Here is a 16,884-nt window from a genome sequence, read left to right on the forward strand (position 1 = left end):
TTTGATGACAGCAAATTAAAACCACAATTCCTTGAATGTTTAATGATTTAACTCGCAGTGGAAAAGTAAAATCGCACACTAACAGTCAACTGAAGAGTTGATTGTTGGTGTGTTATTGGTCAAAAACAATGAGTTTTTTGTTAGTTTAAAGAACAAAAAAATGCTTTCTTTTTCTTTTATTTTATACAAGAAATAAACTTAAAAAAAAAAAAACAACATATCTCCAAACCACAATGCCATCTGGTGGTTTGACAGTCCTTCTGCACACAAATGTTGCAAAATAACCTGAAACATAAGATGTAGAGGTTTTCCTCAGTTACAGCTGAGAATCATTCCAGGCAAACAGAGTAAAATCACAGCCCTCCTTCAGGTTTTAAATGGTAGTCAGTTAAATCAGTTCAAGCAGAGGAGTCATTTATCAGTTCCTTGGATCTTCTGAAGTAAATATTCCATTTGAACGTTCAAGTTCGGCTGTCCTTTCTTAGTCTTCTGACTCAGGAGGCGGAAAGTCTCAACTTTTTTCTGCTTGTACCTCTGAATGGCTTCTTCTCTCTGCTGCTTGTTTTTCAGGTATGCCTGTTAAATAAGAAATCGAATGAAGGTCACAAAAGGTCAGCAAATTCCTCCAGCATTAAACAAGTAAGGCATATGCTTCACCTCTTTCTTTAGTCTCCGTTTTTCTTGAACGTTCTCAAATTCCTCCTTCGTCTTTTGGTAAGATGTCTTCCGTTGCATTTTCTTTCGCATGCGGTTGCTTATTGGAACACTAAAAAGAAATGTAAACATGATTAATTTCATGTTCAGAAATTCAGAAGCACCTATTCTTAATTAAAATAATTAACGTGATCTTTTTTTTCCATCACACTAATAAATACCACAAAGTACAAACAGAAAATCTTAAGTTTGTGCCAACCACACATAGCGTAAACCCAAATTAAATGAGAAACATTTCACATTTGTATAAATAAATGACGTCTCCTACATGCCAAAGAATATTTCTAATAAATATGACAAATACACTACATCCAAACTCCTTGAAAACACAGAAACATAAACTGCTGATTGTCTACCTCTGGTATGGGATTTGTGTTATGACGGACCAAACTGTCACCTTTCTTGCTCCGATGTTGTTGGCTCAGGGTTCCCAGAAGCAGAGTCCATCAGCTCAGATCCTCCAGCAAAGTCTGTGTCAGCAACAACGGCGTTATTTTCAGTTCCATCCTTCATCTGCCCTTTCATTCTTAGCTTGCTCCTGTTCACTCTGTTTTCCCAAGCCTGCTTCCTCAGTTGCTCAGCCTCCGCCAGGTACAGATGCTTGAGGTGTTCTGGGTACTCCTCCTTGTACACCACATCGGCCTTGGGGTTCTTCTTACGCTCCCTTCTCAGCAGTTTGTTGTACTCATGTCTGACTTTCTCCTTTTTCTTAAAAGCAAACCCTTGACCTGATGGGGGAAAAAAACATGATCAAGTTTTAACACTTATTCTGAATTTCTTTAGGTGTCAGAATAGTTTTAAAGTTTGGAAAAGAAATCAGGGGCATTCAAACACACATCTAAAAGCTACAGCATAAGCACTAGAGAGCCTGAGTTTGAAACTGGTCTATATAAATGAATATTCCAAGTGTTAAAATGGAACAGTAAACGTTCAAATTTAACAAAACTAACAATCTGTAGACGTGTAATCAGCTATATTCAAAAGAAATAAAAAATACATTCATGAATAAACACTGAAGTTTGTGGTTGGAACGTAACCAAGTATGGGGAATGAATTGCATACCAAGACATTGTCATTATACACCGTTTTATCTTATTCTACAAATGAGTCCAAATCTACATTACCCAATAACGGTTGGCTAATAAATTAAGTAATATAGAAAAAAGAACAAACTAGACACCACATACCTTCTTTAACGCTGCCTTCAAACATTTTGTTGTGTGGGATCCACTTCTTTTTCTTGTTTACCCCACCTGACGCTTTTCTTTCTTCCCTAAAATTGCCATCTTTAATTTGAGGTTTGTCGTTTTTTCTTTTCTGGTTCGTCGGCGCCATTTGAAAACTTAATTATCACGAAAAACCGAACGTTTATAAATCTTTCATGCTACTTTGGCTAGTTAATCTCAGGCCGCATGCTGTTTTCCTGTTTGCTAACGCTGCGTGGTGACGTAGTTCAGCCAGGCAGGAATAATCGATTACGGATAGATGACACTCTTCAGAATGACCACTGTTGTTAATTACGAGATAATTGGCGTTTAAATGTTAACAATGAAATATTTTCTACGTTGTACTGACCCATAAAATGTAAGCTTTTATATCAGGAAAATATTAAAACCAAAAGCATGAAGAAAGAGCCTCGAGTCATCGACTACTGTTTTTGACTACTAACGACTTGGTTTACGTCGTCATGAGAAGGAAACAGTGCACATGCTTTTGAGGTTCTCTTTAAATCGCTTTTCAAAATGAAATCTTCCTGTTGCAGCCTTACAGAAATTCAGCGGCGGATAGATGAAGTAAAGCGCTTCCTGTCGGGGACTCTCGCCATCGCTAATGCTCACACAGTCGAGTTTTACACGCACGACGTGTGGAAGCGGTTCATTGCCGTGACGCCACAAGAGGTCCTGGCAGCAGTCAGTTCCGGTAGCGACCAGCAGGGAGCGCCAGAACACAAAGAAAAGGGTAAATACAGACAAGACGTCAGAGAGAGAAACAGTGCATGCCTGGCAAAAGTGCCAATTCCCCTTGAACTTTTTCTCACATTGTTATGTTAAAACAAAACAAAAAATACAAAATAAATAAAACGTGTTTTATATAATAGCGCATAAATGTTACATTTTTTTTAATATACAAATAAAAACCTTGACATTTTCTTTCCACATATTTAGGTCTGAACATTTGGACTTCTGAACTCTTTACTTCTTCCACAGAAGCCGTATTTGAGTTTATAACTAACACCATTGATTTTGACACATTCTCTCACCTGGACTGTGAATCTCTTTAGCTCTTCCAGTTATCATGACCGACTCTTACTGCACAATAGGTCAGCTGGAAAGGAGCTGGAGACTCTCCATCGTTTTCACCAACAGATGATAAGCAGATAAATAAGCTTTCAGAGGACCTATTATGCATTAAGGTTTCATTATTTGGCAACATCAGGACATGTTTTATTATTATAAACAAAATTAAACAAAATCATTCATTCCTAATTGGCTGCAACCTTAATTGACATTATCATAGCTGCTCTAGCTGGGAATTATTGAAGGTAGATGCACTTTCAAATGGAATTCTCCAGTTTAAATAGACAATAAATAAATAAATATTAAAACTTAGTATCACTTTGTGTTTTTCCTTTTCAGCAGAGCATTCCAGGACCACATTTGGGTTTTGCATTCATTCAAACCGGCTGGTTGACATCCATGAGCTGCTAGAGGAGGCCAAGGCCCAATCCCTTCCTGGCCTTGGAGTGTGTGTGAGCAGGGATGAGCTGCTGCAGAGCCTGAGAGGCAGCAAGTTGGAGTGTGCAGAAACCGGTAGGGCTTTTTCCTAAGAATACAAAACCAGTAGACGATTGTCCACGAACGTTCAGCTCAGATGATGAAGGTTTTTGGGGGGGAGCTCAAGCAACATTTTTTAACCTGGATTTTTCTTTGTAACAGATAAACTGGAGCCAGATGAGTTTATGAACTCAAAGAAATCCCATGAAGTCCAGTGCATGTCTAAGGTGGTGGCTTGTTTGACCCAGCATTGTGGAGTCAAACAGGTAGAGTAATGCAAGTTTATTCATGTAATTATTTGAAATATAAAGTGAAATATACATGTTTTTATTGAAATTGGTTTTTGAATAATTGTAAAGAAAGGAAACATTATAAAAATACTTACTGAATTCTAGGTGATAGACGTGGGGTCAGGGAAGGGCTACCTGAGCTCCTTCCTGTCGCTGCAGTACGGCCTCCAGGTGTTCGGCATTGACTCCTCCAGCACTAACACGCATGGTGCTCAGGAGAGGAACAGGAAGCTCAAGAAGTTCTCACGAGCGTACCAGAAACGCTCAAAAGCAGCACAGACCCAAGCGGAGCCCCAATCCTCGCCTCAAACGGTGGAAAGGAAACCTGGGCTGAATCAGGACGGGGACGCTTTAGCGGGAAGTGGCTCTCAGCAGGATGTAGGGGTGTCAGTAGACGCTCCGGCTGCAGAAACTCAGTCGGAGCTCTGTCCAGAAGCAGGGGAGCTCTTTCTGAGCGCTCTGTCGGCAGATGTGATTCAGCATCCATCCCCCAGAGTTCCTCCAAGTCAGCTCAGTGTGGAGGAGAGGGAGAGGAGGAAGAGAGAGAACCTGGAGAAGAAAGCTCGGAGCAGAGGAGAGGGCGCCGACGGCGTGTTTTCACCGCTCACGTCTTATGTCACGTCAGAAACTGAGCTGCGGGATCTCATCACTGAGCTGGAGGTGAGACAAAAAAAAACATTCTGAGAATGCATTTATTGTGTGTAAGGTAGAGGAAACCATATGGGTTAGTAGCAAACTTGACTCCCACAGCAGCGTCTAAACTTTCACCTGCTGGAGTAGCGAGCGAGTCAGTGGTGTGACTGCCATTGTCATCGTCAATAAATTCTACCATCGATCTTCTCCCGTTCTCCTCCGCCTCATCCTCTGTTTTCTTCTTTTTTTTTGCCCTGCGTGTTTTCCACCAAACTCCAGGAAGCTGTCATGGTCGGCCTGCACACGTGTGGCGACTTGGCTGCGAGCACGCTGAGGATGTTTGTGGCGAAGCCGGAGCTGTCTGCCGTCTGCGGCGTGGGCTGCTGCTATCACCTGCTGTCTGAGGAGTTTAACCCGGACGGACAGGGTAACCACACACACACACACACACACACACACAAAAATCTGAAGGAATGCCTGGGGCCAACCAGTGCCTTGATACCCTAAATAAAGCAATAAAATGGGAATAAAACACAGAAGAAATGTTCAATTCAAATAGAACATGAAAATATGTTGTCAGTTTTACATTCACAATATATATATAAAATCAAATCACAGCCTTTCTTCAATAAAAAAAGATTGAATTTCAGGCAGTTCAAGGTCAAGTCATACTAAGCTCTTCTAGGTCGCACATGACAGCAACACTTTCAGTGTTGATGGTGTTACTGACTGTAGAAGACTCAAGTTTTGTAAGATTTAGTGTTAATCTGGTGCAACAAATGCAAGCTGGAGGAAGCACAGAGACGTGAGAGGCTGTAAGAAACACCGTCGTCAACTTTCATGTTGCTGCCAACATGAACATGAAGCTGCCAGAGATCAAGAGAGAGCAAGACTTTTATCAGATAACGGGAAGACAGAACAGAGCACAAGTTTTGCTTGTTTTAACCTTTTGAAGTATTAACTACTGCTTTGTGTCAATGAAGAACATGCTAAACATGTACATCTCAGGGGTAATGGTACATTCTCTCTAAGGAATACACACAGACAGCTATCCTAGCAATACTAACTGCACAAACTGCGCTGACGGCTAATGCATCATGTTAGTTTAAAATGCTAGCTTTTTGCTTTTTTAAAAAAATCTGCTAAATTCTTCTGAAAAGAAAGCCTAATTAGAACAGTTTTGTTTTTGTATCTGGACATTTTGTCACATTTCGTTGCGGCGTTTTGTTTTAGCTTTAGCTCATAGCTCCTGTACTCTCTGATATTATCACTCTGAACTATCGCCTTCCTTCATTTTACACAAACCACATAAACATTTCAGTGTGGCTTTTGTGGGAAACAAGTCAAATATTCCACTGAGAGGGAAGCGACTGAGCCAAGTTCCTAATCTACAGGTCATATTGAGCTCCAGGATTCAACGGTTAGAGTCGTTACAGCGCCGGCTGCTGAAAGTTCTGCATTTCAAAACCTTTGTACTTGGAGAGGAAACTGAGTCAAAGGAAACCATTCTATAGCTTCTGTGTGTGAAGGAATTCATTGTTACTCATCTTTTGCACTCTGAATTGAACTCGTCTCGCTGCCTCTTAATTTGGGAGCCTGATATCTGCCAGGTTTTGTATATTCCTTCAGTTTCTAGTTTATTCGGTGTGAAATTGTCTACATGTGTCTTCCTGCTGTTACAGCAGCCTCTCTTCTTGTTAAGAACTTGACTTTCCACACCAACATCATCAGAGCTCGTCTGAACATCAGAAACCTGAAAGTGATACCATCTCAGCCAATTAAAAACAATCCGTTCCACACTTTGCCACTTTTTTAACTGAGGCCTGCAGCCCACTCTTGCAGTGTGGGCTGCAGGCCAGCTCCCATGGTGGCCCACCCTTTCCTAAGAAGGATTTAGAAAGCTGAAACACTTCATCGCACAAGGTTATGTGTTTATTTAGGCTGCCGGTTTGGAATTTATGCAATTCCGTTAAATGACATTATCCATGGAGATTACCTCATTTGGGATCAGTATAGCATTTCACAAAAGCAACAACACCTGCTCTTACAGGATAACAGACATTTACCTTTTTTATTGCTTTTGCACCAATTAAACATAACATTATGAACATTCGGATTATTCTGTGTCGGTCTCACTTTATGCTTCCATAACAGCTCTGATTGAAGTTAGCAGCTGGTCCTTGTATTGGAAGCTGCCAGGTGGGAGCTCCGTGTTTCACACTTGTTAGTCCAGCAGAGGAGTCTGCAGCGTTTACAACCTAACGGGTCAATTTTACTCTCAGGCCAGTCAAATAAAACTCAGTTAAAGTCGCAAATGTCACACGTCTTTTTGAAAAAACAAAAAAGACAACTTATAATTTTAGATAAATATTTGCTATAGAAATGTTGTCCTTTTTAAAGAAGCACTGTTTTCTGTCTATTTTTCAGATTTAAAATAAAGATTAAAATAAAATTTAGTAAGAGGATGAATTTTTTTCTCTCTGGGATGGAAAATTATGTAAAAATAAAAATAAAAAATGCACAGATTCTAACGTAATGACCAATCGTTTTTATGTGGAATTCCAATGCAAATATTACAAAGAATAAACTCAGAAACTGGTTAAAAAAAACCAAACAAACAAAGAACAACTGCATTTGTTATATCTAATTTTAAAAATACTAGTTGGTTCTTTTTAATTTTTGGCCACAACTATTAAGAACCACTGTGCAAGGTCCAAAGAGCCACTTGTGGCCCCGGAGCCCCATGTTGCAGACCCCTGGAACAGTACATACCATAGATGGATGTTTGGATGTTTGCTCATAGATCCGATTAATTTGGTACCAAATCAATGTCTTAAACTTATACTTCTTCTCAAGCTATTCCTTAACGATTTTTGACATTATTCAAGAAGGGTTGGTAGTCTGTAGGCTAGTATAACCAGACATGTTGCTATGGTGATGGTCAAAACCTAAGAACTCTTACTTGCAGGAATAGATGTTTCCATTGTACTTGCAGCTATGAATAGTCCATAAAGGTATCCAAGGAATCAAAAATAGCAAAGGACATAGTGGTGTTATTATTTCCAGCAAGTCAGCTCTTAGACTTTCCTGGCTAATGGCTAACCAAGCACACCACATTCTGCGTGGTCTCAGTTTGTAAGCTGGTCTGCCTCTTAAGCAGTTGGTTTTGCCACTCCTCTACCACAACAAGCTGTCACAACAAGGTTTTTCTTATCTCCATGTAAACCAAACAAGAAAAAACATTTAAAAATCCTGCATTTGCAAACATGGAGCCAAAAATAAACGCTTGGTATCCGTTTTGCTCTACCTCTAACATTCAGACGGGTGGGGGAGAAGAGGGCTTCTCCTTTCCATTTGTTTCTAAGCTTCTGTGTCAGCAGGTCATACGCTGGGCAGAGGGGGAAGTTAACGTGGCTGCTAATGTGATTATGTGTCCGGAACAGTTTAACCTGACCGCAGCCGCACATGAAAGCAGTATGCTATTAGTACCTCCTTACACAGCATCCTTCTGCATGCACCGTTCCTCGCCCTCAGCCACTGACCCCTTTTAGAAATGACATGAGAAGGATGTCAGGCCATCAGATAGCAACACCCACTACCCTCCCATTTGAAATATGTATGTATGTGAAGGCTCTTGAAACGCCCTTGCTCCGAAATATGTGGTTCATAACGCTAAAAACTTCTACAACCTCACAAACATATACATTTTCACATATGAAGTTTTCCTCAAACTGTTTAAGTTTGGTTAGGCTCATGCATGTCATAATTGTGAATTTTGTGTGTTTTTAATGCAAATTTGAAATGTTTTCTCTTTTAGGTTATGCACCTCAGACTATGAATATATTTTTAAAGTTTAAAAGCAGAGCAGATTGAAAAAGTTTGCCATTTCTGCTGTAAAATCAATGCAAACAAATCATTTGGACCTCAAATGAAGTTAACTGTTTTTCCCTCCTGAATATTGATTCCTTTTAGAAAACACATTATGTAGAATTAAGTGGATTATAACCGAATTTCATCTTGGGACTGAAATGCATAAATATTTGTGTTTGTGGGATCACTGCTAAGATTACATTTCTGTATTCAGTGCAGTAAATAAATCACAACTTTGCTGTGATGAAAAATAAAAACCTGCCATTGTAAAATAATACAATTTAGTGTCTCGCAAAAGATTACATAGTTGAACTTTTGTACATTGTTGCGATTTACTGCAACAACAAATTGCAATAAAATACATTGTTGTTTTAGATTGCAATGCAAGTGAAAAGGACTATTGTTCCTCCTGTTCAGGATTGCTTGAGGTGACGCAAATATGCGCAGATGCAAGCTGCAATTTTGCCCTTTTTCTAACGAGGAATCACATTAGTGGAACAACATTTCAGAGCCCAAATGCTCAGTCAGCAAACTCGAGTTTATCTCCATCTCTTCCCTGCCAGAGAAACCGTTGCAGACTGCGTGTGGTTTCCCCCTGAGTCAGTACCTCCGCAATCAGTCCTGTTTCTGCGGCAGGAACGCCAGGATGTCAGCATGTTTGGTGAGTGCGATGACACAAAGAAATGTGTGTTGTCAGGCACGTCTTTGTTAGCAGAACCCTCAAGCTGACAGTGAAGAGCGGCGATGAGCCAAGACCGTTTTCATCACCCACAGATGAAGCTAATACTCTTTTAATTATTATGTTATGTGGCTGTTTATGGGCTGGTGAAAGTGGGGACTCAGTTCTTGTGGTCGGTGGGCAGGGGAAATGGGCAGCAGGGAGGACCTGAGTGAGTTTGACATAAGGCAAACTATTCTTATCTGACAGTTGGCATGGAGAGCTCTGGAAAAGCAAAGTTTGGTACAAAAGATCCATGCACAATGGCATCGAGAAGTTATCTTTTTTTAGCTTTATTTTACTTTTTTTTTTCTTATTTATTTAAGATTTTTCTTTTTAATTCCAGAAAAACAACTTTTTGTTTTTTTTTCTGAAAATGAATTCAATAAAATATCCGTTTTAATGTTGGCACATTTACGCATCCAGGTTATGGCAGCTATTTTTCTTTGTGTTTTCAAGAGATTTTATTGATTGCTCAGAACATAATAATAATCATCTACACAAGTTTTAAAATTATTTATCATGGCCTCATTTGTTTACACCACAAAAACTTGCGTACACCTTTGAGAGCCACAACATGTGTGGAGGAGTCAAAATGAGGATTTTAAAACCTAAAAAAACCTCTGACCAACTGTTAGTTTACATTGGTCAGAGGTTATGTGCTGAGGGTCTGGTGTACTGCATGGGTGGAGTGTTGAAGGAAAACTACGGCCAATTTAGCAGCTGTCCATGAGCCGTCATCAGCATATTAAGTTAGAGGTGGTCATAATGTTTCAGTTCAGCACTGCTTTGTTTTCCCCCTTGTGTCTACAAAAAATGTTTCCCCTACCAGAACACACTTCATTATAACAATCCTTTTTTTCCTCTTCTTCTTCCTACTACAAAACAGGCACTGGAGCGAGTCTCACTTGGCCAGGGTGTAAGTAAAGCATTCCTACTTATCATTCTCAATATGTTAAACTAAAAGTCATCGTCACACAAGAATGGAAACAACCGCTGCGGATCTATCATTACTTTTAACTAAACAAATCCATCAGCTCATTTCAAACCACAAACATGCACAATTAATAACCTCCCAAGCTGCTCTCCATCATTGCTGTAGATCTGCATGCATTTAAACAATCAGTCCATTAATGCTGCTGCTGTTGTTTTAAGTCACTGATTGACTTTGGTGTATTTATTCAAAAACATGGAGCTAAGAGGCTGCGGGCCAACTTCGACACATGATACCCGCTGCCATTAATATGGAATGTTTATAAATATTAATGCAATCACGGAAAGATTGATTATTACCGTTGGAGCAGAGGCACGAATCCAAAAGCAGGCTTGATTGCCTGCTGGTGTTGCATTAACTTTTGGGGAAGTGTCCGAAATATTGACTCACCGTTTGGAGCAACATCACAGTAAAGCGCTTTATCTTTTTGCTTCAGATTCAGATGGAGTCTTTGTTCTACCGAGCAGTGCTTCATGTTATTCTGAGGGACCACTACAGCTCCTATAAAAGGTAACACAGAGCAATTTAGGACATTTTGTGTGACCGGCGGTCACAGCAATAGTTAAAATTGTGAGCGGGACGCAGAACAGAGCAGGCATCGAGCTTTCAAAGCGGTCCAAAAGGCTTGCTTTTACTGCACTGAACCAAAACGGAAAACTTTTTGTTTCTGGTTTGTTTGAGTTCAAATGAACCGAGACTTGCAAACAAAAGCCACATGTAGTCAGTTATGGAGCGCGCCATGAATTATACCAGACCGTGGAGTTGAAAATAACCCTGTTGAAACAAAGATTAGCTTGGAAGTGTTGACAGTCGTCTGTTACGTTCTTAAAATTATAAACAGCTGCAATGAGATAGAAATGCGAGAAATTACAGGCTGTTTAGCTTTGATCAAAATGCTCTTCATGTCACTAATCTTAGGTGTTAGCCAGTTATGATTTCCTTCATTTTTGCAGTACCATAACACACTTATCATTCCAACCATCAAACCTTTGAAGAATTTTATCAGTATAAACAAGTTGAGCTAACAGTAATAGAGTCCAGTGCCTTTAAACGTGAGCGTTAATTTTACTTCTTCATCTTGATGGTAGGTCCAGCACAATCAATCAATCAATCAAATTTTATTTTTATAGCACATTTCAGCAGCAAGGCATTTCAAAGTGCTTTACATCATGTCAGACACAGAAACACAAAGCAACATAGAATCAACAATCAAAACACGACATTAAGTCAAGTTCCATCAATAAATTTGTAATTGATTATGTTTCAAATACAATCCTAATACAAGTACAGTCATTCAATAAGCACATACAGAACTTAGTAAAAAGAAGTTGAACAGATCAGGTGTTCCAAGCCTCGTGCTCAGTACTAAGAGCTGTAAATGTGTACAGATATGGCATTTTGCCACAAAGATATGTGTTATCTTTGGATAACACATATCCAAAGAAATGTTTGCTTTGGATATGTGTTAACCAATTACAGATTATAGGGTTAGGTCTTAATTTCAACACATACAGTTCAAATTAAAGCCAATTATTGAAGCATATCACAACGTTTCCAAAAAAAAAAAATAAATCAGGTGTATTTATGCCTTTTAAAAGTTCACATTTTCAGTTGGTGTGAAAATACGTCTTCCCACTGCAAGATTTCATCCGGGAACAATTGAGGGAAATGCAGCTGACCTCAGTTCAGTCCTTATCAAATGTTTATGCTGCAGACAAGATCAAATATTCCTAAAAGACACTGAGCCCTTCCTGCCCTCTGAACCTCAGTTTAACGACAGCCATTAGCATCGAATATCCATTACTTCCCCCCGCTAGACATAAGCTATTCATCATTGTTAAGCCCTTTGGTAGGGCTTGATTTCCAAAGTGTGATTTAAAGCGAAACTGGGGACACATTGAAGGAGTGACAGGTTTGTTTGTCCGAGCGTGCCAGAACTGAGAAATAGTGTGTTTGCTCCACAGCGAGAAGCGGGTCGGAAATGTTTATTCCAAAGCAAAATCATTTGTGGACTACGTTCGGCGAGCTCTGCACCGATTGGAGCTGGATGACTCAAAGGTCAGACGCACAATTACTACATTCATCTTACAACGCTTTCCCGAAACAAACTCCTGGAAACATAGCAAACATCCATTTCACATTTCCACCACCAGGTTGAGATTTATAACTGTATATAGGAGCCGAAGTATTATTTCAGCAAGCTGTAAAGATGCTGTCATGGTTCGCAAGGCTGGCAAGCCAAAATCTGGTTTGCCCCAGAATAGCATGACGTATTTTTATCTGTTTCTCACAAGTCCTAAAAATTGTAAACAATTTACGAGCCTCACTCACTGTCTTCTCTCAAAAAAACAATTTTTAAAATTCTTTTAGCTACATATTCCACGCCCTCATTGTTTGACTTCTTCCTCTGCAGCTTTGTGACAGTGACATTCAGAGCTACCACGACACGTACAAAGCACGGATGGACGAGATGCACGCCTTTAACATGGTAAGCAGACGACACCCAGGGTTTCTACGGAGATTCGTATTTTACGATTGGGGTAAAAAAGGCTGAGAGTTTGGAAATGTGATACTGTGAAATGCATAGAGCTCGGACGTGAAAATGTCTAAGAAGCCTGCAACCATTCACAGCTCGTATGGCATCTAGGGGTTTATTTTTGTCGTAAACGCTGTACCATTTCCACCACAAAAATTCAGGGAATTTGGTGTAAAGTATTTTAATTCCTGCAAATTGTAAATAAATTATAGATCTGTGGGGAATTGCGTGACTAAAATTGAACTGAGGAGGAAAACCAGCCCTGGTTTTGTTTTCCCCGAGGCTGCTAATTATGGTGTCAGCCACAATACAAATTTACTTTCCGGACATAAAGCACTATTGTTTTTTTGTTTTTTGGGGGGTGATTGCACGCTAGCAATGGGATGGGAACAAGTCACAGAGCTGTTTTATGTTAAATGTCAGAACAAGACATGAGCTAAAGGGAGTGACTCACAGGAACATTTAAACTACTTCAAAAAAGCTCCTTTCACTAACCGTAGCTTCACTCCACACGTCTTCCTTTCTGCAGCTGAAGGTGGCCCTTGCTCCATGCATCGAGGGTCTGATTCTGCTGGATCGTCTCTGCTACCTGAAAGAACAGGTAATGTGTCCGTCTCTTTTAGGTTGTGTAAAACAGCAGTTGTTTCAAATATCTGGCCGCGAGTCTTTTTTATTACAACGAATGAATTTTCATTGACTCTTATTGGCAGAATTACTAAACAATATAAGAGGTTTTAGTACAAACCACCGGCCTAAGGTCAACACAAAGCCTCTGATTCAGATTTCATGGTTCCACCAATTTCAGCATGTTGTCCAAGTTTTGAATCAGCAAAGCAACCCAAGACTTACACCAGCACCAACCCTTTGTTCTCCAGGTCAGACAGTTGTCAGGCTTGGGTGTGACTAGTTAAATTAAACTCCATGTTCTAAGAAATGTAGATAAGTTTCACTTAATTCTTGAAATAACAAGGGAGAAAGTCCAGATAGTTTTTTTACTCATAAGAAACAAATGATTTCAAAAACGCATTTCATAGCTACTCAATATGTTTCTCTGGTATTAAAAAAAATTCATTGCAATCCCTGGAAAAGCCATGTAAAAACCCTGACAAATAATAATGAGACAACCTGAAGTGATATTTCACATTAATTTGAATGTATTTGTAGTGGAAAAAAATACCATTATTTGATTTTTTTTTTTACTGTATTAATTTATACAAAATAAGTCTTACTGAAGCATTTAAAATGCTTACTGTTTTTAGTCTGATTGCCTAGAGATATTTAATTTGCTTTTCATGACTTCCCGTTTTACTTGACATAAAACGTCCTTTTCTCTTAGCCACTGGAACTGCACAAGTAAGATTTTTTTTTTAAAATGGCTGCTGGAAAGTACGCAACTGCTTTTTAGGGATCTTCGGATATAAATAAAAAAGAACAAAACAATCGAAAAAATTAGATGAAAATAGAGCAACAAACGCAGCTGATTTGATCACCCAAGCAGTGCTCCAGCTCTGATTTCCTTTCATTACGTTTCAGCTGGACTCATCATTTGTGATTGGCTCTTACAGCTCGTTGATTGGGATTTTGAAATACGCCTCCCCAATGATTAAAGCGAACATGCAGAGATGTCAGCCGAAATCAGGACCACTCACATTAATATAGGTGTCAGCCAAATTGAACGCAGCCTGCAGTTTCGCAGTCTTCTGTTTCCTAGGCCAAACACAACAAGCTAATCTTTGCTCAGAGTCATCGTGAGGCGATACGAAGTCTCCGAAAAGCTTTGAAGTGGTGATTACATGCGGTTAATGTGTCAGATGGACCTCCTCATTAGGGTCATGTAATCAAACTACGTAACATCAACATCACCGGTCTGGGCTGAAGGCTGTCCCTCGAGGATGAAAACGATGATGATAGAAGCACAGTAATGTAATCCATGTGGTGATGAGTTCAGAATCACGCGAAGCCAAACTTATGCAACCCAACACTGACAGATTGAGGTATTTAGTAAATTTTCTGTTGCATTAGTTATAGACACGACAAATGCAAGCAGTGTTCTTCCACACAAACAGGAGTTCACTCTAAACCAATTTTTGGAATGTCCTCTAAGATAAACACCACACAGAACAGAAATTATAGTGCTTTGCCAAAGGTTTATTTTACGTGATTTTTCTTTTTTTTTTTAAAAAAAAAAAGAGTCTGCAAGTGGGAAATATGTAGGGTGAAAAATGTTTTGTTTTGTTCTTTTTCTAAAAAAAACAAAACACCAACAAACATCTAAAAAGTGTTCCATGCATTTGCAATGTGTGTGTTTGTTGGAGAATATTAGTCAGGAAAAAGGTTTGTCTCAGTATTCAGTTCATCTTTTCAAAAAGGCTGAACTGACACAAAGGTACCAAAATGTGGCCATTCACCTAAAACTATTAACCTCATGGTAACTCTGGAGGAGCTGGAGAGGCACAGAGCTCAGGAGGGAAAACCTGTCAGCATGAATGTTTATCCTGCACAAATCTGGCCTTTGGCAATTTTCTACAAACCACCGATGGGGCACAACAAGCAAGTGGACAAAGGTGTTCTGTTGGAATGAGACCAGTTTTTTTGGCAAATCTCAGTGCGTTGGAAAGCTAACACTGAACCACCCTGATCATCCAGCCCTAACGGTCTGCACCTCCAGTCCTCGAGAGCCGATGTTCTGGAATGTTTGGATGCATTCCTGCTCTTACACTTGAATCAAAAAACTGAAGTACCTCCTTGGCAAGTTTATCAAAGTCCTGGTCAAGAACTATGCGTGTGATGCTTCATGACCAGGACTCGTGGTTTATACTTTAGCCAGGCATTGTATGAAATGTGTGTTTCTTTTGTCCTGTAGGAGGGTGTGTCCTTCTCTGCATTGGTTCAGCTGTTCGACCCCCTGCTGTCTCCTAGATGCTACGCCGTCGTCGGACTTAAAAGTCATTCTACGAAACTAAAAAGCTGAGACACTTATGCATATCCACATGGAGATGATACACTTAGATTATATTTATATATGATTGTCTATAATTGTCTTGAAAACGACTATTGTAGTGCATCATTACCTCCTAGTTTAATTAGATACATTGATTTAAATCAATATGCATTTCAACCCTCAAGTTTGTATTTTGCCTCCGATGGGCCACATACATGAAACATTTGCAGTTTTCTATTACTTTGAAATACTTGGAAGATCTGTGAAGCCTGTGTGATTTGAATTATGTATTTTGCAGCCTTTTGTCACTGGACTCTTAAGAAAACTTGTTTTAAAGGACCCTTCAGGGAATTGGGGGTATTTGGGGATTTGAGTGAACTTTGGGCACATCTGGAAAACCCATTTCTAGTTAAGGTTGAGAAATAAGTTGAGGCTGAATGCAACTTATTCACTTCTTTCCTATTGGTTTTATAATGTGCACGACTTGTACATCTTTAAACCATCAGAATCATTTTGTTGAGATTGTATGTGGTATGCTAACTCAAATTAGCACACCATAGTGAAGTAAAAGGACAATATTTCATGTTTTTTATACTAATAAAAATAATGAAAATGTAATAATTTATATGTTGTATTTCATACTAATTATTTAGGGGACTCCACTTGTGTAGCTTAATTTCAACATAAATACAGCTGTGCTGTGGAGGACTCCGATGTTTGCCAAGGGAATAAAGCAAACATGTGAAAGAAAGACTTTTAATCAGACGAGACCAAAATGATATACATAAACATTCCCTCAGTAAAATATTGTGGCGGCAGCATTATGCTTTGGGCATTCTTTTCTGCCAAGGGAAAACTGAAGCAGATCAAATTTGTTTGGAAGATGTATAGAGCCAACTAAAGGGTAGATGTGAAAAGAAACCTTCCCAGAGGCTAACGGCTCAAAACTTTTAAAATAAACTGACTAGAGTTGCATAGTTTTAGTAACGGAAAAGTGAATTTTAAACAATAAAATAATTTAATTGGCATAAATTTTATGTGCTCTGTTTCAGTATTCACCATTGAATCATTAATGATTAAAGCAGATGTTTCAAAACCCTTTTTTTTTAACGCAGAAAGCATTAATTCTTACAAAAATAAGAAAAAGCAAAGATCCTGAACTAATTAAGCCTGAAACTGTTAGATCTGCTAGATTCAGAGCATATTGATATTAACCATTTCTTCCTGTCGCACATCTTCTCCTGCGCCCTCCGTCTGTCGCTGTGGCTACAGCAACCGGCACATCTGCAGCCCATTCACAGGGTTCGTGTAGCTGTGGCGGTGAGACTACACACGTCCCACAGCCTTCTTTTATTTTTATCCCAGTTAAGACGGATCGTGGAGCTCTGGGATGTGTCCAGGCCGAGTTCGGGAG

At 39.4% G+C, this 16,884-nt stretch overlaps 2 protein-coding genes across 6 annotated transcripts; one reads left to right on the forward strand and one right to left on the reverse strand.

The window, feature by feature from the left end:
* Positions 1-26: 26 nt before the first annotated feature.
* ccdc59 (coiled-coil domain containing 59) lies at positions 27-2,068 on the reverse strand. The gene is made up of 4 exons (XM_005805915.3): positions 1,902-2,068; positions 1,112-1,442; positions 658-766; positions 27-576 (listed from the first exon to the last, which is right to left on the reverse strand). Exons 1-4 carry the CDS (start codon positions 2,047-2,049, stop codon positions 412-414), a joined length of 753 nt encoding a protein of 250 aa, XP_005805972.1. The 5' UTR covers positions 2,050-2,068; the 3' UTR covers positions 27-411.
* A 303-nt stretch (positions 2,069-2,371) lies between these two features.
* mettl25 (methyltransferase like 25) lies at positions 2,372-16,084 on the forward strand. 5 transcript variants are annotated; one of them, XM_023349804.1, is made up of 12 exons: positions 2,372-2,673; positions 3,351-3,524; positions 3,651-3,754; positions 3,884-4,438; positions 4,691-4,838; positions 8,845-8,942; positions 9,889-9,918; positions 10,430-10,503; positions 11,958-12,051; positions 12,407-12,481; positions 13,059-13,130; positions 15,393-16,084. In XM_023349804.1, the coding sequence occupies exons 1-12, from the start codon at positions 2,457-2,459 to the stop codon at positions 15,498-15,500; spliced, it is 1,749 nt and encodes a 582-aa protein (XP_023205572.1). In that variant the 5' UTR covers positions 2,372-2,456; the 3' UTR covers positions 15,501-16,084. The 5 variants fall into 5 exon arrangements, 2 of the variants coding, with proteins under 2 accessions (XP_023205572.1, XP_014326835.1); XM_014471349.2 differs by having other exon boundaries at positions 2,437-2,673; positions 3,354-3,524; XR_002754230.1 differs by lacking the exon at positions 11,958-12,051 and having other exon boundaries at positions 2,437-2,673; positions 15,393-15,408.
* Positions 16,085-16,884: the final 800 nt, after the last annotated feature.

The sequence above is a fragment of the Xiphophorus maculatus genome, chromosome 17 (assembly GCF_002775205.1).
Source record: "Xiphophorus maculatus strain JP 163 A chromosome 17, X_maculatus-5.0-male, whole genome shotgun sequence".
NCBI classification, from domain to species: domain Eukaryota; kingdom Metazoa; phylum Chordata; class Actinopteri; order Cyprinodontiformes; family Poeciliidae; genus Xiphophorus; species Xiphophorus maculatus.